Here is a 22,617-nt window from a genome sequence, read left to right on the forward strand (position 1 = left end):
TTCTTCTGCAGGATTGTCCCACTTGCTTTAAGGGGGAAACATTTTCTTCAAAAATGACATCTCTGCTGACCAAAAAAAATGTTTCTTCTTCAGGTCATACAATTTGTAGCCCTTAACTCCTTTAGGATAGCCCATAAAAACACATTCTGTGGCTTTAGGATCAAGCTTGCTTCCTCTTGAGTGTGAGCGAACATGACTCCAAGCTCTTCATCCGAAAACTCTGAGGTGGTCTGTTTCGCTTCCAGAACCTGACCATCTTTCCTCTGGAATATCGCCATCAATTGCCAAAGATGGGCGCTTGTTGCGGAGATAGGCAGCAGTGGCCATTGCTTCAGCCCAAAACCTGTGATCTGCTCCGTACTCTATAAGTAAGTATCTTGTCGTGTTTATCAATGTTTGGTTCAGTCTTTCTGCCAGACCATTTTGTTCGCGTGTGTCAGGTACAGTTAGTTATCTTTGGATCCCATGCGCAGTGAAGTACTTGTCAAACTTTTCACTTATATTCCCTACCATTGTCATTTCTCAGGTATTTGATTTTTCTGTTTTGGAGATTTTGTACCATGCAACGGTACTCCTCAAATTTTTCTAGTACTTCACTTTTGGCTTTCATAGAGAATGCCGTGGTATAGTGAGAAAATTCATCCGTGAAAGTCACAAAGTAATAACTACATCTGAATGTATAACTTCTAGGATGTCTTTAGCTTTTGTACTAGCGGCCTTTGGAAATTTCTTTCTTTTCATTTTTCCCTGTATACAGACTTGGCAAGGTGCATTTACTAATACTGTTGATTCCAGGTTTCTGCCGATGGGGATAATATTTTTTGTTGTACAAGAGTGTGGATGACCAAGTCTACGGTGCAGCAAGTCGGCACTTTCAGGTTTCTTAACATAGGCGGTTGTCATCTTTTCTTCGATTGTGTACAGGCTTCCTTTTTTCTCACCAGATAGAAGAGTGTCTCCAGTCTTACCAATCACTTTGGATTTTTCCTTCAGCAAATTCTACTTTTAAGTTTCTTTCTTCAATTCTACCAATGGATAATAGATTTTCTCCTAGTTCTGGAACATATAGGACATTTTCAATAGTGAAATTTTTTCTCCATCTTCTTCTCCAACAGAAAATGAAATATTTCCAATTCCAATGACCTTTTTCTTTCTGAATTAGCAACTTCAATTTCAGGTGTGTACTTCTTAAGGTCTGAGAATTTTCTGTTATCAGAGGTCATGTGTTCTGTAGCTCCGCTGTCTAAAATCCACAGATTATTTTTCTTCGTTTGCCAGAAGTGCAATGTTTGTCTTGAGGTCAACTGCAGTTTTGGTTCTGATATTTGGCCTCTTCACAATTTTTAGAGATGTGCCCCATTGGCCACAAACTGAAGCATTTAGTATTTCTTCCTCTGTTAGTTTCTTCTTCATTTGGCCTTTTAGCTGCATACTTCTTCACGGGTTTTCCAAATGCAGGCTTCTCCTGGTTCTTCTGGTTGCTGTTTGTCTTCTACAAGTAGCCTTGGTTTCACAATCGTAGTTGTCAGATTCGCTTCGTCTTTTTCCAAACTTAGGATGAGCGATTCATAACTTCTAGGCAGTCCCAATAGCATCACTAGGGCCACTTCTCCATCTGTGAATGCATATCCACCATTCGATAATTTTCTATGTAAGTCCATTAATCTTGCTAGATTGGACAGACTCATTTCGCTTCATATTTATGTTAAAGAATTCTCTCATAAGTTGCAGTACGTGAAGCAAACCAAATTTTGTATGCATTTCTTTTAAACAGTTCCAGGCGTCTCTGGCTCTAACACAATCTCCGATATCATCTAAAAATGTATCTTCAACTATGAGGAATAATAGGGTAAGAGCTTCGTCATTCTTTTTCCTCTCCGCTTCCCAACATCTCTTCTGCACCAGCACAGCACGCGAACGGATACACTATGTGTGATAATTGTCGCCGTTTAGTTTCGGCATTTTATAATCTTCGGATGTCATTCTTCAAGTAAATATATGAAGCTCAATTCACCAGAAAAAAAAAATTATTTACTTCGTTAAAGGATGGTTATCCAGCTCACTTCAGATTCACAACGTGGTTAGGTTTCGGTGCGATCTTCAATCTTGTATCGTTATGGCATTTCCTTTCGAGCTTCGTGCTGATAACGTATTAAAATTTAAATTATTCGTGGGTTAAATAAATGACATAGTACAGGTTGAACAATCAAATATATTGGGAATATTTTGGTTACATGAAAACGAGTAACCACAGTAATGCACACCAGATAAGGACAACACAGCAACACTACTGCTTTTGCCAACTAACATTAATATTGTGATTGGCACACATATCTTATTTTTTTTAACACTTTGTGAAGGACTTTCTAAGGAAACTGGCTCGTATACACGTTGCACATGGGGGAAAACCTCGAAAATGCTCATGCAGCCAGCCCGTTCGCAGCGATTCGAACCCCGGACCAAACTACTAGTGTTCAGTGACTTTAGCGCTCGGCCGCTGATGGACTAGTCTGGAAGTATGTAAGTGGATATTATGATGTATAGGTAATAAGTAAGCAAGATATATACATATAACTTCAGTCAAATCGTAATTTGTATAATGTCATATCACAGTTCGCTTAAATTATAGCTTCTAATCTGCATGAAATGAAAACAAATCTTGAACAGTCTTAATGGAGATTTCATATTGTGTAATTTAGATTTTATACCACAGTTTCTTATGTTCAAAAAATATTACAACTTAATATATTTACTACTTTATTTTTCCTAAAATTATAGATATTTTGTTTTTTAACTGTGTTAACCAGATATACAAGTAGAAAACTTGATTTTTGAAACTTAACACTCAGATGAGTAGAAATATGATTAAAATACAGAGTACTCTCGATTATCCGGACAGGTCATCGATAACTGAAAAACATGGATAGTCCAATCTATTGACTTGCATGCATATTGTACGTGTTTTTTACTTAAAAATCAGCAATTTTACTTTGTTCTTGAGAACGTTTAAATAGGTTTTGAATTTTGCTGCATCTTTTTTGCAGTGCTATTTTTACTGTATTGAATCCCCTTTGGTCGATGAAAAAGTTTCCACAGAAGGCATTTCAGTCTTGGGGCTAGAGTAATTATCAGTATCTTCTTCATTCGTATCTTCAGTGTCACTCTCTCCCTCTTCTATTCTTGATATTTAAAACGATATCCGCTTCAATCAAGCACTGAAAGCCCGGCTCAGTTAAATCACCACTGAACCACTTTTAGACGTTTTCCCCGATCTTCATTTTTTCTAAGAATTTTATATTTACGATTTTTTGGCATAAAACTTCAGTTACTGCCTTGATTTTTTTACAATTAGATAAATCTCTGATTTCTATATTAGCAATATTCTTTCTCCACAATCAAGCCAGTGTTTTTGGTTTAGTTTAGTTTTATTATTGTAAAGCAAACTTTCTGCGAAAGGGGAGGGATGCCTATCAGGGACTTATGGGAAACTGACTCGTATACACGTTACACATGGTCAAACCAGTGTTGCTAGTGCAAGTTTCGATCAAGCTTTTGCTACACTATATATGGCATCCAAAACAGCCAATAATGTCTTCAACTAGGCACATGCGGAATGTATTGTGTGAAGTAATCGTTGAAATGAAACCTAAAGATCCAAGCAGTTCTTAGAGCTTGCTCAGACTTGTGCATGTTTGTTTCTTACACACTTACGTGCATAGCATTGAGAGTCGAGGACTAATCCACATCTAGACAATCGAGAGTACATTATATTTAAATCATAATTAATTATCATATATATAATTAAGACAACAATCTAAGTTTAAAGAAAATTTATTTCCTAGATTTTTAACTACAAAATCTCTAATACATAATACATTTCAGTTTTTCATCAAAATACAATTAGATTTACATCAAAATATGTACCACAAATATAAATTTATTTCTTATCTAACAAAGAGCTTTTAATTTACAGACAGGTTTAGAGACATTCTCTCTTCTACAGCAGGAAAAAAAAATCTGTTAATTTGTATTTAAAATACATGCAAAAATAGTAATTACAGCAACTTAAAACACTCACTTCATGTCAACATTAAAAAAAAAATTAAATATAATTCAACTCACTTAAATACACATTCAGAATGTCGAAATTCAATGTACAATAGAAAGCAGAATAAAGGAAAATTTAACATTTGAAACTTAAGGCAGAAAAGAATATTTTTTATTACCTACACCCTCTATCTTAGTTTAGCAAACTACACACAAAATGAGGAAAAATAGAAACTCATGGACAATGCAAATATACAGCTAAATACTGTGAACAGAAAGTGTTCGAGAACAAAATTACAGAATATATGCTTTTTGGAGTAATATGAAGAATATGGAAAACAACCATATATACACAATTTCAGACTGTATCTGCAGGTCATGTATTGGTTGGAGAGAAAGGTCACTTAAGACTGTTATTGAATCTTATGAAGATATTTCTACCCCTTTTAGGTAGTAAGTGGTATTTGATATTACATTCTAACTCGCATAAAAAATATACTGGTTTGTACTCAGAAACAGTGAACATACATGTGAAAGAATGGCTGGAAAACTTGTATACACATATCAAAACAATTTAAATTTTGACACTCTTATCAATTATGGTTTTTAATACATATTTCCCAGCATCATCACTTGCTTGATATATTATCAATCTAATGTGAAAACTGTGGATGCAATAAAATTACATATTTAGCAATTTCTAAAGAATAAAATATATTAAAATAAAAATTTAAATATTAGTAGTTAAAAATCTAAATACTGATTAGCTTATAATTCTTACATATCTTAAGTATGTTATTCTTACGAATTCTTCTATAGCAGTCTTTTTTTAAAACAAACGGGCAACAGAAAATTTAAATAATCCAATTATTTCCACAAAACAAAATTCTTAAAATATTTTTTTATAATAATAATAATTTTGCTTTTTAGGATAAAAGCATTTAATTGCTTTTTGATATAAAGTTAAAAACCCCACTTTTTTTGTGTGTGTTACTGCAAAGAATTGAAGAAATTTCATTGTATGTTAATTACCAAATTTCACAAAAATTATAGTAGAATGAAAAGACAGCTTTCTTCTAAAGGATGATTACCACATATTTTGCTGGCTAAATTTTACATTTTAGGAATATGATACATAAAATAACTCTATAAAAAATGAATAGCTATTTAGTTTTAAATCACAATCACTTAAAAATCCTGTTTTCAAACAGCAAGAAATTAAGAAAAAGGATTCTAATTACAAAAGACTAAATGCTTATAAACAAGAAAAACACCAATAAGATTGGAAAAAGATCTAAGAAAATGCTAACATTTATCACAAATTGTACAGCATGGAATTATGGATTATATTATTCATGTAGGAACATTACAATAGAAAGGCATTTACACATATATTTTATTATAAATGCATAGACATCTCAATTTAAAATAATTTAATGAATATTTATTTCCTTTATAAAATAGTTATAGAGACTACTATGAAAATAGTGTGCTAAAAATATTAAGATCATTTCATAGAAAGCACAATAAATGTTATAACTTATTTAATTAGACTTGCATTGCTATATAATTTTAAATGCATTGTATGTCAAAGCACATTGATGATTGTCAGAGTGCTTATTGGAAGCTATTAAGAGGCAGTAGGAAGCTCTAGAGCTATTACATTAACTTTATATAATTGAATGACTTTTATAAGCATTCATGAATGACTGATGTAAAATTAATTTTGCCACAAGATAAAATTAAGGCAATTATTTAAGTATATAATTTTATAACAAAAGATTGTTAAGCAGTTATGTAGTTTTGGCATTTTTTTAACAATAACATTTAAAAATAAAAAGATTAAATTATTATTTTGGCTTGGCAAGTTTCTGGATGCTGTGAGACACACAAATGCTTCTCAGTTACACACTTTTATCTTTTATATGGAATGTAATCTATACAGATGGAAAGAAAAATAATGCATTTAAATCTAATAGCTTTACTTTTTTCCTTAAATTTTACTTACTACATTAATATGAAAAAGAAATAAATAAATAAAAAAAAAATAAATAAATCAGACTGGCTTACATTTTAGACAAGTTGGAGGATATATTTAATATTACACAAAATGGTAAATCAATAATTATAAAATTCCAGTTGAAAATTTATAATGAAGGTACTAGTCACTAAGCATCAAATAAATATGCAAGAAAAAACTTTCTGTTCTTGCTTTCCCCTCTATACATGCATCAAATATCAAGATCAAATTGTACTATATGCACAAATCATATTTTCTGATGATGAAATAGCTTTTCATATATTTTGCACAGTAACTAACCTTAAAATACAAGTGCTCAGTTTTCCACCTGAATACTGGACAGAAATATCTCAAATCAGTTCAGGTTTCACGTTATAGACTTTGTATAACTATTTACAAAAGAAGTGACTTTAAATGGCAGTTTCTGCTACGACTTAGAGTCAACTGTTTGGGCACAAACTCGTGCATGAACACGAAGAAATTCCGGCTGATCTGGAGCTTCCAGTTTCTTTGATTCCAACTCTTCTTGCTGAAAAACGAGAAAATGCATAAATAAAACACAAGGAGTTATAAAATATATGTAACATAAAATACACAGATGTTTAGCTGATACTTTAATACTTAAAAATGTTTGATGTATCAATAATTAAAACTTTTTGTGTGCAAATTTTCCTCGTCTCTGCATTAAAGTTAAATTTTACTTATTCAGACAAGGAAGTTTAATATGATATGATATTCTATTCTTCGGCAGGAAAATTCTTCCTGTAGAACTGACAAAATCAGGACTGGATTTAGATTTGAGGAGATGCTAAGTTATTTGAGATAGGGGGCCCTTTATGAGGGATATATATAAGTCAATTTTTTTTTATATGGAATATGGTACAATTTCTGAAGGTGGTCCCAAGAAAGTGGAGGCCCTAAGCTATTGCTTGTGCAGCTTATATGAAATTTTGCACAATTTAAATCCCAGCCACTCCTAAACTGACCTTAAAATGCAGTATTACCAAAAGATTTTTAGAAACAAGCTGCTTTCGAGAGCAAAATATCAGTTTTAAGTACAAAAGACATTGCGATTAGAATAAAAATAGTATTGTACGTTAAATACAAATCTATTTTCCAAAATAAGTATCATAATTGATGCCTGAATTTTGTTCCAGAATATTTGTCTTTTTTGTAAAAAGATAACTAAAAAAAAAAAAAAAAAAAAGATTTTATCATAATTACACGGTTTTTTTTTCCAGCATGGTTAAATATTATATGTTTAAGCATGATGTAGCATCATGTTAAATTTGGTATAACAGTAAAGTTACCGATCACTAGTAGTTTCACCTGCATTCGATTCCAAGCAAACGGCCTGGTTGCAAGGGTATTTTCATAGATTTTCCAATGTGTAATGTGAAAATAAACCAGTTTCCCTTTCAAAGTCCTCCATGAAGGCATTACTGCCCTTAGGCAGATAGCCCTTGTGTGCTTTGCCATAAACAAATTAACCAAACCATGTGTAAATTTTCTACATAACAGATTTGAGCTAATGCTTATCAAAACAGAAAAGATAAAACATAAATGTTTAAACTGAGTTCTTTCTTTTTCTTTAAATTAGTAAATGGCCGTTAAAACCAGCAATATTAAATTTGTAAGAAACACAAAAAATGTACAGGAGAAAAATCAAAACCGTATTATATACAAAAACAATAAAACATGCTCTTAAAACGGAACATAACTGGATAATTAGGAAGCATCAACAAATTTTAGTATATTTACAATCGAATTCAGATGATTTTTCAATCTAACAACAGCCACAACTGATGATAATTTTCAATAGTCAAATTGACAATCATTAATCGTTTGACTGTATTATGCTTTATTGCTTACTTAAATAACTTATGAGGAATGATTTCGTTATTATTAAAGAGCATAAAAAAATTCACAGAATTAAGCAATACAACACAGATAGGTATAATCATGTCTGAAGATACTTTTCATGTCAATAAAGGCAAGAATTATGATGAAATCTAAATTATACATGAACTTACAAGGAACTGCAATTTATTAAAAGTATTATTTATAAAAATATTCAGTACTAATATTGAATAAAAGTCTGTACTTTATGGTCACTTTTTATTTACATCATTTTCAATTTGAAAAATTATGACTTTTTTATTTTTGAATCTAAATTTTAGATTCATACTGTGTGTATTATTTTATACATATGTATGCACACTGAAATGTGCATATATGAATAATCAAGTACATATATACACAGAAAAATTTGAAAATGTAAAAGTGCATTTGTTTAGCATAAAGTTAAATATAAATATTACTTTCACATATTTAAATCATTTTAGGGGAATGAAATACCCAAACAGTCAAACTGTTATTTTTTTGCTTTAAAAATGGAGAAGAAACATTGAAAATATATGTACCTGCTTTAGTTTATTAGCTTGTTCTTCAAGCTTCTTTTCCAATGCAGATTTTTTCTGAAGTTTTTCTTCTTCCAATTCCTTTTTCTTCTGATCATCACGAAATTTGTCAAATGCTTTGTGAAGTTCTGTTTTTTGACCAATGACACTTTTGCCACTATAACAGAGATTTAGAAATAATCCAAAAATAATTAAACTGCAGATGCATAGTTAATATACTGAGCAAGAAAATCACAGTTTATTTTTTAAGCTTTCTTATTAGTGACCTTTTACATCAATGAAAACAGAAAATGCAATAAACACACAATAGATTAAGATCCTGAAGCACTGAGGCCTGAATTAAAAATTAATATTCTTCATAAGAATTAATTTATTAGCTCAAGTTTATGGATTTTGCATTAATATAGGAATAGGGAAATACAAAGAATTATGTTATATAGCTTTTACTAATTAATTTAAATATTTTTATAGTAATTTACTCATGCAATGTTGCTTTGCTATCAAAAATACTTCTTTTTTCGTACAGCTTTTTGCATACATTGAACAAATAAATATCTGAATGCAATGATTACACTCAAAAATTGATTTGCTGGACAAGGTGGTTGGTTATTGAAATACTTAAAACTACATGATGGCTCTCTGGCATATAAATGCCTTCATGCTGCACTTCTTCAGTGAAACTAGCTTACATATTGGCTCAAGTTACATATCGGGAAAACCAACCACGTAGCCAGCTCATTCCCCTGGATTTTAACTCAGTATGAACTAACAGCATTCAGTGGTCTTGACCATTTGACCACTGGTGGGGCTCAATTCACTATAAAAAAATTTTATTTAAAAAGTTCCATGTCTAAAATGGAAAGAATTTCACTCCCTTATTTCTACTGATAGAAAATTTCCTAGAATTCAGATATTAATATTAATTCAGCAACATTCACATTTCCTTGAAAATACTCTTTTAATGTGATACAATTTAACTAACAAATGCACAAAACAATTTTCAATTTTTAACAGTTCCAGAAATTAAAATTCAGTGGTTGCTTACCCAAAGTATAGAAGCTAACAGTTCTGTAATATATAGTAGGTAAGTATGTATACTTTTACATAAATGCACATGCGCATATGTAAGAGCAATTACTCAAAAACTTTTCCATAAATTTATTCCCTTACAAATATTCTTAATACGTTATGCATTCATTACCTTATTGTCTAGTAATATATCACAGTAATAATCATAAATAATTTAATATGAAAAATGAGACATAAATAATACTAACAATAAATAAAACAAAAAAAAAATTGAAACATTCAGCAAATACTTAAATACAGATGCAATTGCACAAGATATATAAATAATTTTGTTCAAGTTAATGCATATGATAGTAAGCCAATAAAACAAAATGGTCAAATACATGTATCCTTTCAATAAATATGTTAGATAGCAAATACCTAAATTATTATGCATCATTTAGAACAAATTTACATAATACAGAAATACGAGATTTTTTTTACTGAACAATGAGGTTATACATGTATTTATTCTTTAAGATCTGCAGAAAATTTTAGGAACTAAAATTGCTGCATGATTCTCAGCAGAAATTACTGATTCCTAAAATTACTGACAATACATACTGATAGTCATGCAGCAGAATCTAGGATTTGCTGCATGACTTTTACAGCATGTTTACTATAAAAGTTTTTTATTATTTATATATTCCTCAGTAAAATTTCTTCAAGGAATTTAGATGCAATATTTTATGTTCAATCAGCATTAATTATGCATGCTGATTAAAGTAATATTTAAATCACATTTAAATATTACTTATGCATGTATTGCATCATGGGACACCTTGTATATTATTACACAATATATACATATACCATATTTATTACACATCATATACGTATACCATATTTATTATACATCATATACATATACCATATTTATTATACATCATATACATATACCATATTTATTATACATCATATACATATACCATATTTATTATACATCATATACATATACCATATTTATTATACATCATATACATATACCATATTTATTATACATCATATACATATACCATATTTATTATACATCATATACATATACCATATTTATTATACATCATATACATATACTATATGTATACATACAAGCATACATACAAAAGTATTTTATGGTAGAACAATGTTCATTTCCTATACAATATTCACACAATCAATATCAAAAGGCTTACATTTTTTGATTAAAGAGCAACTCCCTGTGAAGATTTTGTCTTTCGGAAGACTCCAGACATGGATTTTGAGGTTTCTTAGGAATCACAAGTCCGTCTTCGGAGAAGCGCGCTCCGTTTGTTGAACAAACACGTGAGCTCCTTTTTCCGTCGGATTCGTCTAAATCTCCGTAATCTGGTTCTGGAATCATACCTGAAATTTAAAATTATGCATTACAGTAATATCCAAACTACAGCAAAGAGTATCTTTCTCTCACATCATAAAATTTACCGATAAATGTATTAAAAAAAGGGAAAATTTTGCACAAAAAATTAATATTTCATTTTAAGAGGTGATTTATAAATCAAACAAATTATACAATTATTACAAAATAGGCTCTTCAAGGCCATTTTTCGCAACTATGGTAACGACAGCTGCCGAAGACGATCGTATCCCTTAATTTTTGCTCCCACTTAATTTCCGGTTAGCGCGTTTCGCTCGGATTAAAGTTTCAAATGAGGTGGAGAAAATAAGTACAATGTGAACTACAAGCATTAGGATCGTAAACGAGTCGGAAAGACCTTGAAACGCCTATTTTAATGTAACAGACTCTGGTAACGATATGTTTTTCCGTGATATTATCCATATATTAGAAAATCTAAATGAAACTGCATGCAGTAGGTATACTAGATCCGCGACTTCTCAAACGTGAAAGAAAGAACTATTAGTCGCTTTACGGAAATACCGGAGCACACAAAAAATTACGCAATGATTACAACAAAATGCATAAAGGATTACGAGAAAAACACGCGAAGGATTTCGCAAATATTCGTTTATTTAATTTAAATTAAATGAATATAAGAAATGGGAAATAGAGTTCCTCAGTTCACAGATGCTAATAAAAATAGACCGAGGGCCAACTAATTATACAAAGCAAACACGTTGTTACTGCCTTGCTACACTATCTGTATTTATGCAGCATTACAAGTAAATATTTAAATAAGTTATTCTAATAATCCATAATCATACATATTTATCTGCTTGTTGGTAGAGAGAAATACGTCATTGCCAGAAACTGTTCGGCAAAATCACGAACAGTAAGAGAAACGCCAACAGAATTTATTCAGTATGCTAATTATTAAATATTCGATCCGAGATTTTATACGCAGGTCTTTGTTTCTTGCTATTTAAAGGTCTAAGTCCTTACTTTGTTACATGCGGCACTAGTTACTGTAAAAATAAGACAATAGAAAAATTATTTTTTCGTAGGAAAAGCAATTTATCAACGTATCATTTAATCATTAGTACCTGAATAAGCTAATCGATAAATGCCATGATTAGTCCATTTCTCATTGGATATTTGAATTGCTTAGATAATTAATTACATCGGTATCCATATTTATACCCGTGCATATAGGTTCCTAATAGATGGAATGCACACATGATAGTTTAAAATAAAATTTATTTTTACCAGAAGAAACACTTCATAGTTCTGGAACTTCCCATAAAAGCACTCATAGAGTTGTTCTCTGAGTCAGTAATTACATTACAAACTACTAAGAACATTAAACACAATGCAATGCAATGCAATGCAAAGCGCATCTAAAAACGTGAAAGTCTTACGTAATATCTCAATACTCCGAAGTCCCTTTGAACTAACAACTGAAACCAGTTCTCCGATTATGCTACATATGTGCTTAATATTAAATCTAATCAACGTAGTAATCGCCATATTATTTGTGCAGTATTGTCAGCTATCAGGCAGTAGTGACTTGTTTTCCTACGATGGAGATTTCGATGTATCAGCAATTCTGCAACAACAGATAGCAAAATCACTGTTTTTAGAGAATTGCATTTAAATGGGCTCCGGATACAATACCAAACAAAACGGCTCGCTGTATGGCGGTTTTTTTTTTTTTTTTCCCATGTAATGTGGACACAAGCCAGCTTCACTTACAAAATCCTCCATGAAGGCATTCCCTGCCCTTAGGCGGATAGTCCTATCATGCTTTAACAAAATAAAGCAAGCATTTACATGCTTAGCAAGTACTTGATTTCGAGAAAAATCGAGGCAGTAATTTAGTTTAATAATTCTCATTTTTATCTCATCGAATATGTATTTCTTGCTTTTAACACGGTAAAAGCACTAAAAAGGAAAAACGCTGAATTAAAAAACACGAAATACAGATTCATCACTTTAGCATGCAGCCAAAGATATATAATTAAAGATGATGATGATGTTCGCAGAATTTGGAAACCACTTTATAACAGTATATTCTCTGAGTAACTACTGTCATAAAAATGAAACTTTTTTTTACATGAAGCAAAAATTAATAAACAATAATTTCGTATAAGTTATACCATAAATATATACAATACTAGGGAAAATGCAACGGGGGTTTTGAGCTATACTTCAAAAAAGCAAAAAGCTTCAAAATGTATGTTCACCCCCCCCCCCAAAAAAATATTTCAAAGGCCACGTATTCTTCTTTTTCACTTCATCCCTTTTCCCGAGTAATCCATATTTAAGATAATGTTTGCAAAAGTCTGAAAATTATATTACGAATCCCACTCGATTAAAATTCTCATGTATACGGCGGTTCGAGAAAAAGACAAGTAAACAAATTACATGTAGATGAAATATATTGAGTAATAAAATTTCATGAATTCCTTTAAAAATTTGAAGCTAGAAATCATTTTTCCATCCGCTCAAGAGAAAAAAGTCAAAGAAATAATTTTAAAAAACTGAAAGCTTTCATATTTTACATTACGCCCAAAGGTGCATTTTTTAACGTTTTGTGTGTTACCTTTATTTATTAAATATCATGTTTTTCGCACTTAAACCATAAAATTCAATTCAACAGCAATATCAAGAAATATTTAAAAAGAGCATATCTTTAGGATTTCCGATACACAGTCTCTTGCGCTGGAAATAATTTATTATTTTTTTTTTTTTTTTCAGTCTTGCCATTGCTCGCTTTAAAATCGTTGAGTTTGTTAATCACAAATTCGTTAAAGTTTTACAAAACATGAAACAGGTAATAAAACAAATTCCAAATTCGGGCTTCCAGATGCCCATATTCGAGTGGAGGACTACGTTATTCAAAATTTGATGTCTCTGGGTACCGCTGTTTTTTCCCAGTTGCGAGAAACACACATACATTCATGCACTTCATCATTTAATTTCTTTAAATGTAATGCAGAGCTCTAATAACAGTTTGAAAGTGAAACGTCGTTTTATAGTGGAGGACGGAAAATGCCCAGTTGCGAGAAACACACATACATTCATGCACTTCATCATTTAATTTCTTTAAATGTAATGCAGAGCTCTAATAACAGTTTGAAAGTGAAACGTCGTTTTATAGTGGAGGACGGAAAATGCCAAATCGAATTCAATAGCTCTTCTGGGCAAACTGTCCCTTTGGGCTAAAAATTCTTCATTTAAATTAGTGAGTATATACATTGGTTGATTAATTGATTAAAATAAAATAAACAATTTGCCAAAGGGATTGCTTCATAGAAGATTTTGAAATCCAAAACTCACTCATTCATTATCTATGAGAAAAATCAAGAAAATCCTAATGCAGCAAGCTCATTCCCAGGTATTTGAGCCCCTGTCAAATTGTCAATGTTCAGTGGTCTTTTTCCACTCTGTCATGGGTACACCCTCCTTTAAACTGAATTTAATAATACGAGGGCTATCCAGAAAGTAGATTACGTTTTGGAATAAAAAAATAAACAAAGTATAGGAAACAAATTTTATTATATACAGATGAAAGCCACACTCAAATACTACTTTTCTACATAGTCACCATACAAATTAAGGCATTTATCGTAGCGATGTACGAGCTTGGAAATTCCTTCGTCGAAAAATTCGGCCGCCTGCGCCTTCAACCACTTCGTTACCTCTTCTTGCCTTCCATCTTGCACAAAACTTGTGGTAACCAAGCTTTTCGCTGATGATTTCGTGCAACAAACTTCGCGAAATTTGTGGAAAACTCAAAGAAAGTTCCGTTATTGTGAAATTTCGATTTTCACGGACTTTAGCATCGACTTTTTCGAGAAGTTCGGCGGTCACTATGCTGGGTCTCCCACTTCGATCTTCGTCGTGAACATTGGTTCGGCCATTTTGAAATCTTATGACCCACTGACGCACTCCACCTTCAGTGATAATGTTGTCCCCATACACTTCACGAAGCTGCCGATAGATTTCTATCGGTTTACAGTTTTTTGCAGTCAGAAACTTTATTACTGAGCGCACCTCGCAGCTCGCGGGATTTTCAATTAACGCAGACATTTCAAACCGTCACAGTATCTGAACGGAGCACAGCACGAACCTCTCACTAGCACGGCTAGATGCAGACTGAGCTGCGCAACGCTCTGACCCCAAGATGGCCGCGCTAGCCCCGCCCCTAGCGGACACAGACGGAAACGTAATCTACTTCCTGGATGGCCCTCGTATTAAATATAAGCTGCGGTGTCTTGAAGTAAATCATAATATAATACAGGGTATCATTTCGTGTTCGGATCTTCGCTTAGTTGTTGAAAATAGTATAATTTTCGGATGAGAAACTCCGGTGATTTGCGAATTTAACTGTTGAAAATAAATCCAGGATCTCTTTCATTATAACGAACGCGCATCAGATTTTCCTAGTAAACCCTTTCTCCCAATTTGGTATCTTCAGCGAGGACACATATTTTTGCCATCCGCTCATTTCGATTGAGATGCACTCACAGGATAGTTATTTCAAAGAACAAAGAACGAAATAGAGTGCTAGAAACATACATACATTTATGGAGATTTTTCATTATTTAATTTCTTTAAATATAATTCAGGACTCTAACATTTGGTGGCAACAGTTTGAAAAGTGAAACGGGCATTTATAGCAAACGAATGCAAAACAAAAACAATAGTCCTTCAGAGACAAAGCCCCTTTGGACTAATAAAATAAAATAAAATAAATAAATATTACATTATAACAAAATTACGATGAAATAAGCAATATCCCCTAATACAAATATTAATTATCCTAATAAATAAATTAACCAACTTCCCGTTGCCTTCTCTCAACGTCCAGTGTCCAAGAGAAACATTAAATTTAAAAACTGCACTGAATTATCGCCCTCGTTTTTCCAAGTAGCAACAGTGCTGGTTTTCAACAGTCAGAAGTCCAGTATACAATTGAATGAAAAACCATTGCCAAAACCACATTTCTAAAAGAGTGTGTGTATGATAATCGCAAAGCAGCCAGCCCGTTTGGGGAATTCGAACCTCGGACCGAACTACCAGTGTTCAGCGACTTTACCGCTCGGCCGCTGGTGGGCCCCATTTCTAAAAGAATGAAACTATTAAAAATGATGCGATAAAATCGAAAAGATAAGATTAAAAAAAATCCCATTCGAATTTTGAAAAAATTGTTCCGAGGTGCACTGGCTCTTGTCTAGATGCACCTATGTACCAAATTTCGTAGCCGTGGGTCTATTAGCTTACGCGCAGAGCAAACGAAAGACACACACACACACACACACACAGACTCTTTCTTTTATTATATGTAGAGATACAGATTTGTTTGTTAATGAATTAAAAAATAACTTAATTAACTTATTCTACTTTACTTAAATTCTGTATTAGTCATAGGTAGAATAGACTATTCAATTTAGGCAAACACACAAAAAGCCTTATGCCTAAATTTAACACAGTTTTAACCAAGAGATCCTCGGGTAACATATTCCAAGAGTCTCGGACTCCTTTTCTAATCAGGAATAACAGCTTGATAGATTTTAATTGCCCTCATGGCAGGATTTCTCAAACTATGCTTTGTGTATCGCTGATGGTACGTTAAATTTGTCTTGGTGGTACAATTTTTATACAAATTTATTTGAATGTAAAATGTCGCCCCCTTTTGATATATATATTGCTACACGTGTTTTTTATTCTTATTTATATGGTACAAAATTTAAAAAGTTTGAGTTATCGCTGTTCCTATCCCCTTTGTCCTGCCCCAAGTCATAAAAAACTTCAGCCACAAGTGACCATGCTTTATCCTGTATTCGAATCTAGACCCAAATCAGCTGGCGTTAACCATACATTGTCTGGAACGTAGACAGAGGAAACTAGCTAATAACTTTATTTAATAACGTTTACTATAATTATACTAAAAACCATACCTTAAATATTAAAAAAATTACTAAGCTGAATTTTTCATCACCAAAATATATCTAAATGTCCTAATAGAAGTAAATTACGAAACAAAAAATTCATTAAAAAATTTAAATGTACTGTATCAGTTTTCCAAATTCTATGTCTACAGAAATGTTCATTTCAAGGTAAGTCTAAGGAAATATCAAAAGATTAGCAAAGCAGGAAAGGAACAAGCCACAGAAATGCATTACGAACCTTTCAGTTTTCCTTGACTTCCTAATTCCTTCTTACCAAAACGAACGAAATGCAAGAAGAACGGTTTTTCAAAGTTCCGGGCTTCCATCCGACAACTTCAGCAGTAGGAAAAGATTTCCTTCATCTACCAGTAACAGGGCGCGGGTAAAAAGAACCTGCAAGCTATCTTATCAACACGATACAACACTTCCTCTGACGAAGGACCGAAACAACCTCGCAGTGTTTACAAACCAAGCCCTCGATTCGACTTCCACGAGAGATGAGGCCAATCAACAGGGAAGCCCTCATTAGGGTTCTTCCAAGACCCTCCTGGTCGGAAAAAGAAAAGGGGAAGGAGGGAGGAAATTTTTTACGCAATAATCCCTCAGCAGCAGAAATACGCCAAACGACAGGAGGTTGGAATTACGACATTCTTGCCGAACTGTTGAAACTGACGTTTGAAAACAGGTGGAATTTGCAGAATTCGAAAAGGTATGGCTTTCATAAGGATTCAAACAAAATAAACTGTGAGTCAAGAAAGAATTCTAGAAAAACTAATCTCTAAAATCAGATTACGAAAGAAAAAAAGGTTCTTAAAGAGGGAGAAAGACGGCTGTCAAGCAGCACAGTTAAGTTTTAGAAAAATGTAAGACGTATAAAAGATAAAACTGATAAATAAAAGATAACTATTATAAGGTTGCCAGGCAATTGTTTGTGAGCTATGGCATACGTGAAAGGTTCTCAATCAAACTCAACTTCTGTAACCGTTATTGTTTGTTAAATGCAATAGTGCGAAACAGGCACGGCTTAGAAATGCTCCATGAAGGCATCCCTCCCCTTAGGCAGATAGCCCTCGTGTGCTTTGCCGTAATCGAATAAACCAAACCAAAACAGACGCAGTATATCAATTGCCCGGTCTTTCCTAAAAAAAAAAGTTTCAAATTAAAGAAATTACTTTAACCTTATTACCTAAACTAAGAAATAAATTTTAAGAGATTTCAACGAGTTTTAGACTATTTAATTCAATATTTAAATAATTTCAAAATTATGAAGGTATAAATTCTTAAAGGGTTCAGAAGCACGGAGTATGATGAAATCAATATTAGATTTGGCTGTAAAATTTACATATTTCGCACGAGAACTTCTTAGAAATTTGACAGAACATCATTCCTCGGATTGATAAGACTTGTGTAATTAAATAATCAAACTTAATAACTGCAAGGCAGCACCACTAACGGCCGAGCGGTAAAATCGCTGAAAACTGGTAGTTCCGCCCTGAGCTCAATTTCAAGTGCTGGCTGCATGGCCGTTTTCGTGGTTTTCCCATGTATAATGTGTGTACGAGCCACTTTCTCTAGAAAGTTCTCTAAGAAGGCACCCCTTCCCTTAGGTGGATAGGTGTGATGTGCTTTGCCATAATAACTAAACCAATAATTGCGAAGCTAACTTCTTTAATAGAAATTTTAAGGGAAGTTAAGAAGAATTTGAAGGAAAGTATCTCATATTTAAGTTACAATTAGAGAGAAACATGAAAATATCCATCCAAATATTCCATGAATTTTCTTCTTTAATGTATACTTTTATCAGTTCAAACATAATTTAAAAAAACATTCCTTTCCTAAACACCAGCGACAGACAGAACAGTAAAAATCTCTCAATACTAGTAATTCGACAAGCGTTCGAATCCCGGGAAACGGGCATGGATGATGGGAGTTTTCGTGGTTCTTCCCATGTATAAATATAACGGGGATTTGAGCCAATTTTCCTTAGAAAATGCTCCACGAAGGCATCCCTACCTTTAGGCAGACAGCTTTTATATGCTTTACCACAACCTAAATAATCCAATCAAATCCTGTTCTAAAGAAGTCAACACAGTGACATTAAACAAGCAAGATCCCATTTCTGTCAAGATACTTCATTGAAGTACATTTTGAAAAAGCAAACGTAAATCATAAGCGATAAATAAACTGTACGGAATGTACGAGAAAGATAATATTTTCTTTACACATAATTCAATTTCAAAACTGGAATCCTGTTTTGTTCTAAAACTACCTCACCGAAATTTCCCCATTTAAAAATCAATATTTGTTGCAAGTTTAGAAAGCAACGAAATAATGCATACAGAGCTATGAATAAGCTCTAGCAAGGAAATAATGTACATATACATGAGCTCCTATTTTGAATATTCATTTCCACGAAAACTAGCAGTGATAAGCAGATGAACGCTGCAGATACTGTGACAGGAGTCAGCAGCCACCAAGCAAGTAGAGGCAGCCTCCTGTGCTTACGTTCAGCCAATGGTAGGTCATAAATGTTTAATCACCGATACCTTATTGCAAAAGAAAAACGTAACTGGAGATGTGACAGGCATTTTAGTCATTTAAAACGGGTCCGGCCCTACTTATATTTTAATCCAGCCCGCAGCTTAATAGCGCTTTTTTTCATGAGCAAATTTTAAGAAAATCAAATTACGTACTTTAATGTAACTGCTGATAGGCGAATTAAGAAGTTATGAATTATGACCATATGTGGCACTATTAGTATTTTGTTGACTGCCACTGCCAGAGAACAAGCGTTGCCATGACTCTCAGTTTTGCTTTAACGGGTACATGGTATTATTGTCTGTCACTTTTGTTGGCTTTCACTGAATATCTTTTCATTTTATTTATTACCCATTCATTGCTGGTCATTTTCAAGAACAGATAATAAAAGAAAAAGTGGACTCCGAATGTTGTGCTTTTGAAGCAGAATGGAGTGTTATTTATTTTATCATAGAATTAAATGACAAAGTATTATGTAATGACATAATATCTTTGCGAAAATAGTACAATATATGTCGTCATTACCAAATTGTGAAGACAATTTCTGCTTCTTCACAAAGTTATTATACGTATTTAAAAGCCAGTACATATTTTCGATACATAACAGCTTTTGGTAGACAGAATGAAAATGTAAATGAGATCTTTAAATTTAAAATCAATATAAATACGATATTTGCAAAATTTCAAAATTTTAGGCATTTAGCGATTAATATTATTCATTTTTAGTTCCTAGGTGCTAAATTTTTCATCTGTTTTTTTTACAAACTGGCTCTATTTTAACAAGTATATCATAAATAACAAAAATAAAGACAACATGTAAAATAATGTCTCAGCTTATAATTCAGTTAACAAGTCTACAAAATGGTGTCGTCTTAACGTATAAGCACTTCCTAGAGGCTCCCCGTTTATACGGAGCTCAATCTTTGCCAATTTACCGTTATTCTTGACAGAATTGGTGTGGGTAAGGGCCTTATGGTACTACAAAAGCAGCCCGATGGCCCCTGAATTCTATCAAGACATCATTCCATAGAATAATAAGATGCTTTATTCTTCTGTCGTGATTACGCTATTTACTAGCGATCGTTTAATCATGGCAAGTGAGAAAACAACTTGTGAGAAAATGTACAGGAAAGGAGCTAGGATAAAAAGATCTAAGCCTATTGTCACAAAGAAATTCATATTTCTTCCTCAACCCATTTGAGAAGATACAGCAACACTCATTAAAAAAAAATATGAATTACGCACAAAAAGCAGTTATTTATTCCAGTATCAGAATGCGCAGAAAGTAGCGTAAGTCTACAGTTGTATGGATTCCACCCATTAGTGCATGATATTTATTATGATGATGTTATATATTTAAAAAAATCATTGTGGAAAAAGTACGGTTGAGATACGGTGATGAAGTCGGCAGAAAAAGGATAGGGTTCGGTTACTCAGCGTATGGCATCTGTAATAAACTGTCGCTCAGCCAGGAAAAGGCGACACTTCCGTGACCCGTTGCAGCATATTTTGACTTAGCTTTTACACAATAGTCTGAGAGAACGTGTTCAGAATCGGATTTCTGATTTTATGCGGAAACTAACGTGTCACCGGCTGCAGTTCAACCGATAAAATGATAGGTGGGGTAGAGAATAATGTATTCCTATATGCCAAAATGGTAAAAGTAACTTGAAACAAACAAAAATAATTGGAAATCGTATTTTCTAACTTCAAGCTACGTTCATTGTAAAATTTCAATTACTTTCCGTTGTAATGTATTTTTAGCATCGTCCTTGAAAAAAGTCGAAATTGTGAAACACGTTTTGAGACTTCTCTGTGATAGTTCTTCGAATATGATCCATAGATATAAACAAAAATTACTTGGTGCATTTTCATAAGACAAACATTAAATTTTCAAATATATATTTAAAAAAATGGGTATTTTTACTGAAAGAGAAAATTATACTCAAGAACATGGGGAAAAAAGAATATTTGCTGATTATCCGCACCCTTGGTCCAACATTCAATAGTACTTTCGAGTAAATATTCGACAGCAGCTCACTCAAACGCGTGCGTACTACAGTTGTGTCAGTAAACGGGAGATCTACACGTTTTACATATTTAACCATCATTTCGTTAATTTTTTTAAAAATCTGCCAAACGGATTTCTCCCCCTCATAAAATTTTTTATTTCTAGGCCAAAGGGCTATTGTTTTCGTTTTGCGATTTTGCGTTGTTTCACTATAAATGTCTGTTTCACTTTTCAAACTGTTGCCACCAAATGTTAGAGCCCTGCATTATATTTTGAAGAAATTAAATAATGAAAAATCTGCAGAAATGTATGTATATTTCTCGCATTGGGATAAAACAACGGTACATAGAGCCATCGAATTTTGAATAACGTAATCCTACTGCAAATCTGGGCATGTGGAAGCCCAAATTTGAAATTTGTTCTATTATCGATTTCATATTTTGTAAAACTTTAACGAATTTTTGATCAACAAACTCAAGGATTTCAAAGCGAGCAATGGCAACGTTGTACAGAAAAAAACATTTTTTTTTTTCTCCAGCGCGTGAGACTCTGTATCGCAAATTCTAAAGATATGCTCAGTTTAAAACTATTTTGCAATATTGCTGCTCTTGAAATGAATTTTATGATTTAAATGCGAAGAACGTGATATTTAATAAATAAAGGTGACAGACATAATGTTAAAAAAAAGCCATTTTGAACGTGATTTAAAATCTGAAATCTTTTAGATTTTTATTTTATTTATTTATTATTTTTTTTTTTTACGAATAGAATAGTACCTACGAGTCGTTAAGACAGCCAAAGTGGCTCTATTATAACCCGTATAAGTATTGTTATCGGAACCGTATTCAGAAATGTATGGATGTATATGCATGTGTGTGTATAGGCATATACATCCATACATTTCTTCATACATTCATACATACATAAATTCGTGCTTACAAAAATTTATACATGCATACATAAATTTCTAGATCTGGTTCTGATAACAGAACAGTACCAAGTATACAATAAATAACAAAGACAATATATAAAATAATATCTCAATTTTATAACTCAGACAACAAGTTCGCCGAATGGTGTCTTCTTAACACATAAGCATTCCTTAGAGGCTCACCGATTATAAGGATTTCGAACGTTTGGAAAATTTACTGTTATTCTTGATAGAATTGATGTGGGTAAGGAGCTGAGGGCCCTTATACACAGAA

The 22,617-nt window shown here is 32.6% G+C and overlaps 1 protein-coding gene across 5 annotated transcripts in view; it reads right to left on the reverse strand.

Annotated features, from left to right (window-relative positions):
• Positions 1 to 3,815: 3,815 nt before the first annotated feature.
• LOC118181301 (uncharacterized) overlaps positions 3,816 to 22,617 on the reverse strand; it is a 296,292-nt gene continuing 277,490 nt past the window's right edge. For 4 of the 5 annotated variants that reach the window (XM_035350410.2, XM_035350408.2, XM_035350409.2 and 1 more), the window contains 3 exons: positions 10,728 to 10,917; positions 8,491 to 8,644; positions 3,816 to 6,596 (listed from right to left, as the gene is read on the reverse strand). In XM_035350410.2, the coding sequence (XP_035206301.1) occupies positions 6,495 to 6,596; positions 8,491 to 8,644; positions 10,728 to 10,917 (446 nt within the window). In that variant the 3' untranslated portion in view covers positions 3,816 to 6,494. Of the gene's footprint in view, positions 6,597 to 8,490; positions 8,645 to 10,727; positions 10,918 to 17,101; positions 17,251 to 22,617 lie in introns of those variants that run through there. The other variant, XM_035350412.2, reaches the window with a different exon arrangement.

The sequence above is a fragment of the Stegodyphus dumicola genome, chromosome 5 (assembly GCF_044657685.1).
Source record: "Stegodyphus dumicola isolate Sdum_Otavi_A_Nest chromosome 5, ASM4465768v1".
Taxonomy (NCBI): Eukaryota; Metazoa; Arthropoda; class Arachnida; order Araneae; family Eresidae; genus Stegodyphus; species Stegodyphus dumicola.